Here is an 11,338-nt window from a genome sequence, read left to right as displayed (position 1 = left end):
GCGGTTGCGGTTTGAATTTTTCCCAAACCGCGCGGTGCGGTGCGATTTGCAGTTTTGAATTATTAAACTGCGATTCAAACCGCACCGCACCGCATCTTTTAAAATTTCAATTTTTATATTTATTTTATTAAGTCCATACATATGAGCCCAACCCAAGCCTATAAATCTTAGGGCAAAATCCATAACTCTTCACAAACCCTCTCTTCTTAGCAACAAACCCAAGCCCATACATGTGTATTAAAATTTGGAGTTGGAAGTTTGTGTTTGTTTTATTTTTAATCTATTGATGTAAGTATGTTAGTTGTACATTTATATTGTTGTTGGAATTTAATTAGTTTCAAGTTTGTTATTTTGATTTAGGTATGTTGTTGAAACTTTAAAAAGATTATTGACTTATTGTTGTTGTTATAACTTTTATTAGTCTCAAGTTTGTTGTATTTTCTTAAGTATTTTAAAATAATTATATTAATGATAGTTTAATTATTTTATGATGATTTTTTTAAAAAAAAAATTGTGATATTCAAACCGCAAAAACCGCACCGCACCGCACCGTGTCACGGGCTCACCTTTTCAGGCAGCGGAACACCCGTGCGGCACCTTGACTTCTCTAAGCCAAGGTCAGCCTTCCAACCATCCGAGTAACAATGGGCTCATTTTTCGCGCGGCCGTGTGCCTCGTGCACACTTTCGTCTCTCGAACAACTCCCGCCGAGTCATGCTCGCAAGCATCCATGAGTGCATGCATGCATCGAGGCTCTCTAGCCAAGATACTCACACTGTCCATAGGTTCCCACCATGGTCAGACAAATCCCAACACCGACGCTCACCTTGTCACTCGTGACCAAGGTAGCATGTGTGGCGAGATGCCAACACCAAGCCAACGCCTCTATCATGCCCCATTCGATACTGTCCGAATAGTCTCCCTCGTCGCCCAAGGACTCCCATACGTCCATGGACCAATCCTCAAGGCGCCATGCCTCCACGCATGTTGGCAGGCCCTCAAGACAAGCCACCAAACCAGTTGCATACATTAGACCTCTGTCCCTTTCCAACATGGTGCATCCGTCCCATGCGCGTATGCAAACTAGTCCACGAATGACTACCCGTGTCATCTCGTGTTGAGACTCGTGGCCTAGGCGCACCACGACGTCTCCTGGAGGATCTAGGCCACGTCTCGTGCAAGCGGCATACCGGCAAGCCAAGGGAAACGTACCATTGAACCTCTGGCGGCATTCTTCGACGCACTACCTTGTCGGCCCGATAATGTCCATGAGTACTCCAACTCATGGAGACATATGAGTCCCCTCGTGGTCCTCATATGCCCGCCCTACTAGTCCCCACTGGCTAGTAGTAGCTCACTTAGCACCAAGGTGCAAGGGGTGGTGGAGAGCTGACACCAGGGTACCCCCTTTAAAGAGCATTCTGAGCTTTTAGCCTTCTACCAGGAACATAGATGATTTTTGCTCTGTAGACATATGGGAAGCACCATATACCAAATCACCTAGTTTCGCCAAACCGATTGCACCATTCTATTTGTAGACCCAAATAAATGGTGAATACCAAGTCTCGTCCCGATCCGGACAATATTGAAGATATTTACGAAAATGCCACTACATACAAACTAAGCATCAGCATGCCACCTGCATGCACCACAACATGCGCCACCACTTGGCCAACTTGTGGGCATCACTTAGCTTGTAACGTGCCATCATAGACTGCACGTAACATTCTCCCCCACTTCAACATGTCGATGCCCTCATCGACGGACCGCAGGCAAATCTCCCTACAAATCTCCCTGATCTCGACTCCTAAGCTTGCCCCACGCTTCTCCCAACATGAACTCCTCTGAGTCCATCACGAAGTCCCTCCAGTCAACCAAGTAGCCCTTGCAACACTGACCCTGAAGCTACCACATCCTCTGATTGCAGCTCACTCGCCAATCGTCCAATGCATACTCCTTTCGACAAGGACAAAGTATGGTGCACCCCTCGGGGTGAGGTTCGCAAACCAACCGTTCCCAACGGCACCTATAAAACACGCTTTCACTGAAGCCAAGTCCCTCTGGACAAGTCCCTTCGGAAACTACACACGCCAACTCTATGGCGCACCATCCTCCTGATGGCAATCGAGCAAGACACTCTCATCGCAGGATAAAGTTTGGTGCGTCCCACCTGGACGAGGCTCGCAAGCCAACTGCACCCAATGCAGCACCAAGTGCACTCTTGCACCCAATTTCTTCGCGAAGTTCACAACATTGGCCCTCCGGCCCAACCGCATACCCACGGCTTCATGCAAAGGTCCCACTGACCCATTGCACACTCGCTCCTCTGAGCTCCTGCTTGTGTCGGCTCCCAAAATACTGCCACAAGTTTATCTCCCAAAATCAACCCTGCATCCTCTGATGACTCGTTAACTTTCGATAAACTTGGTGGCACCCAGTCTTACTCTTAAGACTTGAAGTCATCCCAATCCGTCATCTCCCATCGGCATATGTTCTCTGAATCATTCGGCTTACAGTGTCCCACACAACACCAGTGTTCCCATAAACACAAAACATGCCCATAACATGCCGCAAACTAGCTCAGTCTTGATCTCAGTCTACGCCCTTGCATATTGTCTATCTACAGCTTGCGGCAATCATGCAAGTCTTCACCCTGAACAACCAATCTGTTGTAGTGTTTCCCTCTGGATTCACACACCAAAACTGAACAAGTACCCTGATTCTTCAAACACATGAATTAGTGGGCTCCCCCACTTCAACTTGGGAAACAACTTCTCTCTTAGAGGAATATCCCTCAAGATATAGCTCGCAAGCTAACCGCATACTCGCATACGGTTCCTCCACTCCACATTTCACTTTGATGAAGATGTTGAACTAATGCCTCGATCATTCTGACTCTTCGCCCCTCGACATTTCGTTGTTGCCTTAGTACCCTAGTCCTACTGACTTTTGCCTTCGGCCAACATTGCCATGGTGTTATCTTAGTACCTGAGTCCTGCGGACTTTCACCCTAGATAACTGGCTCTGCCTGTGTCCTGAGTCTTCTTGACTTTACATCCTGAACAACAATCAATCTCCATGATACTCATCTTGATGCTTGTAATGAATAACTAGTCTTGTTGAGTGAACCGTGAAGGTCTCTCCCCCACTTCATCTGTTGGCGTCCTCGACAACATGCCCACACGCAAATGCCTGACCGCCCCAACTCTTCATGCACACCATGTCATCTAAAAGTGCATCCCGCAGGATGTGACTCTCGAGTCAACTATCTCATTAGCACCCCTGTCGATTTCCACATGCATGCACTAACATTCCACTCAACCATCCATCTGATTCACACTTGCATCACGCCCTTCTGGCTCCCACGGTGTACTAAGTTCCAATGACGCAGCCCTCTGGCCTTCATGCAAACTCTAACACCCTTCTCGACCTTCGCAGGCCAACATGACTACTAAGTCTCACTGGCACGGCCCTCTGGCCTCCACACAAACTCTAGCGCCCTCTCAATGCTTGCGCTCGGTCTTCTCAGCCCTGCTGGCTTCCTTGATGCCTTTATTCCACAACTCCGCGTCTCTATCGATGTCTTTGTGTGACTTACTCCCTCTGGTGATTTAACAAGCCAACACATTCCACTCAACTGCCTCGGCGCTTCCATATGGATCAATTAGAACTCGCATGCGAACACCTCCAAGTACAACCATCCTCTGACGATTGCGGCCTCTGCCTGCCTTGGTCTCCATGTGCGTCCCTCTCGACACACAATGAAGCAACTGAAGCATTCCATGTCTGTTCCCATCTGAACCATCTCAGTTATCAACTCTCGACCTCTGTCGTGACTAACAAGGATCTGACGGTCCCTGCACTACTTCCACACTCCTGCCAACAAGCTTCCTTTTCCACAAAAGCGCCTCCTGCGGCTTACAATGTCACTCAGATAAACTTGGGCTAGTGTACCAAGCATACAACATGGACTATCCCCTCAACCTTGTCCTATGCCAACGAGTTTCAAATATTCTGTTGCGCCTCTCTGCAGTTTCACGTGGTAGTTGTCTTTCTAGCATCCCTGAACTTGACTCGAAGCAGCCATCAACGTCTCCTCTCTAGGATGTCCAGTATTCCCATGAAGAAAAGAAACCCCGTCTTAACTCCATCTCAGCCTACTGATCCTCTTTAAAAGACTAGCTGGCTCAACGACGTCTTGTTCCAACATTCGGACCATCTCGATCCGTCCACACGCCTATATCCTCTCTAGGATAGGCCAACCAGGTTCACCTCCCACTGAGATGAACTTGGCTCTGATACCAACTGTCACGGGCTCACCTTTTCAGGCAGCGGAACACCCGTGCGGCACCTTGACTTCTCTAAGCCAAGGTCAGCCTTCCAACCATCCGAGTAACAATGGGCTCATTTTTCGCGCGGCCGTGTGCCTCGTGCACACTTCCGTCTCTCGAACAACTCCCGCCGAGTCATGCTCGCAAGCATCCATGAGTGCATGCATGCATCGAGGCTCTCTAGCCAAGATACTCACACTGTCCATAGGTTCCCACCATGGTCAGACAAATCCCAACACCGACGCTCACCTTGTCACTCGTGACCAAGGTAGCATGTGTGGCGAGATGCCAACACCAAGCCAACGCCTCTATCATGCCCCATTCGATACTGTCCGAATAGTCTCCCTCGTCGCCCAAGGACTCCCATACGTCCATGGACCAATCCTCAAGGCGCCATGCCTCCACGCATGTTGGCAGGCCCTCAAGACAAGCCACCAAACCAGTTGCATACATTAGACCTCTGTCCCTTTCCAACATGGTGCATCCGTCCCATGCGCGTATGCAAACTAGTCCACGAATGACTACCCGTGTCATCTCGTGTTGAGACTCGTGGCCTAGGCGCACCACGACGTCTCCTGGAGGATCTAGGCCACGTCTCGTGCAAGCGGCATACCGGCAAGCCAAGGGAAACGTACCATTGAACCTCTGGCGGCATTCTTCGACGCACTACCGGGTCGGCCCGATAATGTCCATGAGTACTCCAACTCATGGAGACATATGAGTCCCCTCGTGGTCCTCATATGCCCGCCCTACTAGTCCCCACTGGCTAGTAGTAGCTCACTTAGCACCAAGGTGCAAGGGGTGGTGGAGAGCTGACACCAGGGTACCCCCTTTAAAGAGCATTCTGAGCTTTTAGCCTTCTACCAGGAACATAGATGATTTTTGCTCTGTAGACATATGGGAAGCACCATATACCAAACCACCTAGTTTCGCCAAACCGATTGCACCATTCTATTTGTAGACCCAAATAAATGGTGAATACCAAGTCTCGTCCCGATCCGGACAATATTGAAGATATTTACGAAAATGCCACTACATACAAACTAAGCATCAGCATGCCACCTGCATGCACCACAACATGCGCCACCACTTGGCTAACTTGTGGGCATCACTTAGCTTGTAACGTGCCATCATAGACTGCACGTAACACACCGCATCATTTTTTGCGGTACGGTTTTTGCGGTTTTTTATTATCGCGGTGCGGGTGCGGTTTGGAAAATTGGAAAAACTGCATGTGCGGGTTGGTTTGAAAAAATGGTTAAAGACCGCACCACCCGCACCGCGAACACCCCTAATAAATTGTACATGTTATCGTCGAGGGTATGGAAACCAAATTTAGAAACAATTACGTACCCATTGAACTATTTATCTTGTTAAAATATATATATATATATATTGGTCAATATATTCAATATAAACATCCAACAATTTTTTCTATGATTCTATCAATAAGTTGTTGTCTTCTTACCGACGAGATGATAACTTACCCTTAGGCAAATACCTGCCTATGTATTCTTAATGTGCCCATGTTACGATTTATCTTATAGTATAATTTTTCTACCCATTAATTATATTATTATTTTCTTATTCGAATATTTAAGCTTTTCCAAGCTCCAAATATGGAGGAATGTATATCATCACAGTTAAAAGGGAAACCTTTTGTAATGTTTTGATGTCGTTATTAACACATTTGAAGAACTTATTCGAAATTTGTTCATATACTAGCTTCTAGCTATCTATTTATCTAGCTAGTTAGGCAGTAATAACTTTTCTCTTCTTGACGTTGACCCATTTTTTCATATAGTGTCATATGTAGTGAATATATATATATATATATATATCTATATATATATCCTTGATAAGTTCATCAAAATTTGTGGATACATATATATGAAGAGTACTTTTATTTATAATATTTTTAATCTTTTCCATACCTTATCTAAAAGAGAGAAGATTAAAGGGATTGCCCTAGCTTTGGGAGGTTGTGGCTAAAGGGATTGCCATATAATTCGTGAGAGAAAATAAAGGCCATGCAAAGTTCGGATAAGGTGATTGGCTGCTTTAAATTTTAATTTCCATATCGAAGTTTTGGGTTCTGGTGTTGACAAAATTTGGGGGTCAAATTATTGGAGCTGAGTTTGTCTTCTTTGCAATCTTATTATTTCTTCGTGTCATCATGAAAATATATTTCTGTATCTTCAAATATATTTATATGTGAAGCTGTAACACAAACACACACATATATGAACAAATCGTTTTGGACTTAATATATAGAGAAAGAAGTGCACATGTTAGATGGCCCTATTTTCCCAGAAAACGAAAATAGAGAAGAAAGAAGGGAAAATCGCCTTATAGGACAGCTCTTACATGCTTGTAAAGCAGGTGACAGTACTAGTATTCTGATAGTAACCCCAAGAAAATGATAACACAGTTTTGGTTTGGCCCTCTTAAAAGGGTTTGTCTCTCTTAGTGGAAAACATAAATTTTTTATTTTTATAAAAAAATATTCTTTATAATAATTATTTATTTTCAAAAGTGCAATGATCTTCAATCAGGTTACTTCTTGAAATGTGTCACTTAAAAGAATTCCAATAATTAGGCCATCTTATTCAGATAAAGACACAATATATATATAACTTCACATTTCATAATAATATGCTCTACAAACTGACTGAGCAATCATCATATATAACAATTTGTGCAAGAAATAACAGATTTTGTTGTGGAGCTTTTTATTTTTAATATACATATAAAAGCCACAGGAGGCTATTATTATTATGTTGAACAAAAACTATACAATTATGGGGTGGTCACTTAATAAACCATCGCAGCAGTAAACAAAAATTCACACATAAATAGTCACATATGTACAACTCTTACCCTATAGTATGAATTATGAAAATGTTTTTCTAGATATTATAAGTCTATAATTTTTATGGAGGAAATGGGGTTAATAAATATACTTTGTATCTAGGATTCAGTCCCATCATGTATTCTTAGTGAAGACAAAATTTCTTTTCCGACACAATTAATGCAAAACATGCCCACACCTAGTGGGTATAGCCCCAACAAAAGAAAATAAAATAAATAATTTTTCTAAAAAAACAAATATTTAAAAATGAAGCCAGCAATATATTTGTTTTTCGTATATAATCAACTTAATGTGCATAAATCTAGTTAGATACATGTAACCCAAAACTTTAGAGTATGATTAAGCCATAACTAGAATATTTTCCATAACCTAGATTTCTTTTTAAAAATGAATGCTTTATTTAGGCTATTGTGTTTCTCAAGTATAAAAATCAAAACTTTACTAAATACTAGGTACTTGATTAAAAATCCTGGCACACCCATGTGCAGTGGAATTCAGAGGCTTCTGCACCTAGCAGTAGTAGGAAAATTAATGGAAAAATAAAGAGAAATTGTTGTTTTTGGGTTGAAGATGTGGGAAATAGAGAAGACCTTTTTATGAGAGACTAATGACACAATCCATAGATGGACTTTCCAAAGTTTTTTCTTTTATTTTCTTTTCTGAACAAGAGAAAGAAAAGAGAGAGAAAAAAAAAAGTCCCCACAACCCTCTGTCTCCACTGAGGGACAAAACTGCCACCGCCAATAATGCTTGGGTCCTTGTAAACCAGACAACTCTAGCTTTGCTTTGCTTTGCTCTCTTTCTTCTATATCTCTCTCTATCTCTTTCTCACCAAACTCTTTCTTTCTCTCTTGGGTTTTCTCTTCTCAGTTGAATATCTATATCTTCTAAAAAGATCATCCATTTGAGTATAAAAATCACTTAATTTTCATATTCAAAGCATTGTTGTTTAACCCTTTCTCTTTTTTTTTTTCCTTTTTTCCCTCATCTTAGTAAAACCTCCTGTCTTTTCTATCTCTTTCTTCTTCTTCGTGTGATTCTTCAAATCATAAGCATATAGCATTTATTACAATTCTATTTAAAGACTATTTCTATCATCAAACACAAAGGAATATATATTGCAGTTTAAGATATGGGGTCTCTCGCTCTGCTTCTAGGGGATTACATTTATTACTATTGTTCTGTGAGCATTAATATAGAATGTTGGTAATCGAGAGGAGTGAGAAACAAAGATATATTTAGAGAGAGAGAGAGAGTGTGAAAAAAAAAAAAGAAAGTGAAGGAATTTAAGTAAGGCACGCTTCCACAACTACTTACTCTGCTGTAATGGAGAGGCTCCAAGGACCCATCAATCCCTGTGTATGTTGCTTTGCTTAATTTGTACAACTTTCTTTTGTTTTTGTTTTCTCTTTCCCTTTTTCCTTCAATCCCATTTCCTAGTATCAAGAAATGGATTGATTTTACTTCTTTAAATGCTTGCATTCAATGCTATGTATTGTTTTTTTACTTCAAACACTCATACCTGCTGCACTGTTTTCACCTCTATAAACATTCTATTCTCATTCCATTTTTATGATTATTTTCTGTTCATACTGAACCCACCCTCGTTCTCCACTCCACTCCATGACAGTTTTCTTTATTACTTACTCCCTCTTTAATAAAATAAGAATTTACCCTTTTGTTTTTGTTTTTTTTTTTCATTGTTTACACTTCTTCTTCATCTAATTTTGATGTTTTCTTTTTCTTTGTTTCTCAGTTTTTTGGTGAACACATGGATATGGAGTGTCTAGAACAAGGACTAACCACCACAAGCTCAGGGAATGAGTTGAGATTCGAGGAAGAAGAAGGTTATGTGTTATCACGAGGTTTGGATGAGAGAATGCCATTTCTTGAAATGTTACAAAGCGTGGACTCTCCATCTTTCTTGCCTTTGAAAGATCCGAGCTTTCAAACTCTTTTGAGACTCCAACACATGAAAAAGCCATGGGAACCAAATACAAATGGCTGCAGCTACCACTCTTTTTTGCCTCCTCAATTGGACACACAACACCAAATTCAGGGGTTAGAGTTGGAAAGCTGTGTCACAAATGAAATTGCTGAGCTACATTCACCTATTAAATCCGAAACCAAAGACCTTCATTACCACCATTATTCAACTACTGAACAACAACAAGCTGGTGTGAGCTCAGAATGCAACCAACAAGAACGACAACCCAATAAAAAACTTGCAGAAGAAGAAGAACAACAAGAAAAGACATTATTCAAACAGACCCAAAACTCCAAATTCCCTCCAGTAACCCGGGAAAGGAGAAAGCGGAAGAGAACAAGACCAGCCAAGAACAAAGAAGAAGTTGAAAGTCAGAGGATGACCCATATTGCAGTTGAGCGTAACCGTAGACGCCAAATGAATGACCACCTCAATGTCCTCAGGTCACTCATGCCCACCTCCTACATTCAAAGGGTATGTATATAAACATTAACATTAACCATTTCTCTTTTGTTGTTTATATAATATATTTAATAATTGTTGAAGGGTGACCAAGCGTCCATAGTAGGAGGAGCAATAGACTTTGTGAAAGAGCTAGAACAACTTTTCCAATCACTTGAAGCCCAAAAAAGGATTAGGAAAGAAAGTAATACTAATACTAATAGTAATACTACTACCACTAGTAACGGCGTTGAAAACTCTGTTAGTTCATCCTCATCTTCTTCTACTACTTCAAATAATGCCGTAACAATGCCGTCATCACATGGGCTGTACATGTCGCTTTCCCAGTTCAGAATTGGGCCTCATGATCATCAAGAGAATAATAATAGTCATAGTAATATTATGAGTAGTGTGGGAGACGAAGTCAGGGCTGAGAATAAGTCCGAAGCTGCGGACATAGTGGTCACTGTCATCCAAACCCATGTCAACTTAAAAATCCAGTGCCCGAGAAGGCCTGGCCAGCTCTTGAAAGCCATTCTTGCACTTGAGGAACTTAGGCTAGCAATTTTGCATCTCAACATAACTTCTTCACAAGCAACTGTTCTTTACTCCTTCAATCTAAAGGTATTGTTTTTATATTTCTATATATTAATTTGTTCTATTTTGTACGTGTGTAATAACCTGTAACATATTTATAAAATATTGATATTTTTATTGCATGGTGATATAATTATAAATATATTATATACAGATAGAAGACGAATGTAAGTTAGGATCAGCAGATGAGATTGCTGGAGCAGTTCATCAGATTTTCAGATTCATTGATGCCACTTAAGATCCACAGCTAGTTAGTTTAGAAGAATGGTTAGTGAAAAAAAAAATGTAATGAATTTGATTATTATTATTATTATTGGGGTGTTAATCAATTATGACTTATGAGAGAAATTGGGAAAATTAATAAATGTGGTCCTGCCATTAAACCCCCTTAATTAGTCTTAGGCTGTGACTTATGGTTTCATAAGATGGAAAAAAAAAGAAGGGAAAATAATAATCAAAAATGGTTTCTCTAGCTTCTATTATTTATATAATGCATTTTCTTAATTTTTATATATATATTGATATTGGTGTGATTTAGGGCCCAGAAACGTGGGTGCCTGAGTTGAAGTTGGGTTGAATATATGAGATTCTTTCTCATCATTACGTATTGTGTAGGATATTGCTTCTCTTTCTAAATTTGACTTTTGGTAAAATTCCGTATACAATAAAAGATATTTCATCATTGTAGATGCTTTATGCATGTCCTGTCCTTCCACACTGCACGCTACATATATTTATATATTTCTTCTCCAATCCAAAAAGAAAAAAAAAAATAAAACAAGAAAACAAAAAAGAACATATATAGTATCTATCTACGCCATTATTAATTTTTCTGTATACTCTCTCTAGCTGTTGGGATTTCAATTCGGTGCACCTCATCAACACCACTACAAGATTGTACGTACTTTGCTGTAGTTTCTTAGATTCCAAGGAATTTGCTGGTACACGCCTCGTTCAAATTAAGCTCATTATTAATTATAAGCTATTATTGGATCAACAATCCTTTCATTTTTCTTTAAGCTTTTCAATTCAGTCACGAATCAATTTTTTTTTTTTTTTATTGTCAACCTCACTTAGATTTTCTTATGCTTAAATTTAAACGTTTGTACC

At 40.8% G+C, this 11,338-nt stretch overlaps 1 protein-coding gene across 1 annotated transcript; it reads left to right on the top strand.

The window, feature by feature from the left end:
• The first annotated feature begins 7,740 nt into the window (after positions 1 to 7,740).
• Positions 7,741 to 10,700, top strand: LOC133036043 (transcription factor bHLH67-like). The gene is made up of 4 exons (XM_061112517.1): positions 7,741 to 8,562; positions 8,960 to 9,664; positions 9,737 to 10,255; positions 10,383 to 10,700. The coding sequence occupies exons 1-4, from the start codon at positions 8,530 to 8,532 to the stop codon at positions 10,464 to 10,466; spliced, it is 1,341 nt and encodes a 446-aa protein (XP_060968500.1). The 5' UTR covers positions 7,741 to 8,529; the 3' UTR covers positions 10,467 to 10,700.
• Positions 10,701 to 11,338: the final 638 nt, after the last annotated feature.

The sequence above is a fragment of the Cannabis sativa genome, chromosome 1 (genome assembly GCF_029168945.1).
Source record: "Cannabis sativa cultivar Pink pepper isolate KNU-18-1 chromosome 1, ASM2916894v1, whole genome shotgun sequence".
NCBI classification, from domain to species: domain Eukaryota; kingdom Viridiplantae; phylum Streptophyta; class Magnoliopsida; order Rosales; family Cannabaceae; genus Cannabis; species Cannabis sativa.
The sequence above is the reverse complement of the archived record's forward strand: the minus strand, read 5'-3'. Positions and strand labels throughout refer to the sequence as shown.

Excerpts from the sequence above, each read along its gene's own strand:
- LOC133036043 (XM_061112517.1), top strand. The coding sequence starts at position 8,530 with ATGGAGAGGCTCCAAGGACCCATCAATCCCTGT. Across the intron at positions 9,665-9,736 it reads CCACCTCCTACATTCAAAGG|GGTGACCAAGCGTCCATAGT; the intron begins GTATGTATATAA and ends TAATTGTTGAAG. Across the intron at positions 10,256-10,382 it reads TTTACTCCTTCAATCTAAAG|ATAGAAGACGAATGTAAGTT; the intron begins GTATTGTTTTTA and ends TATTATATACAG.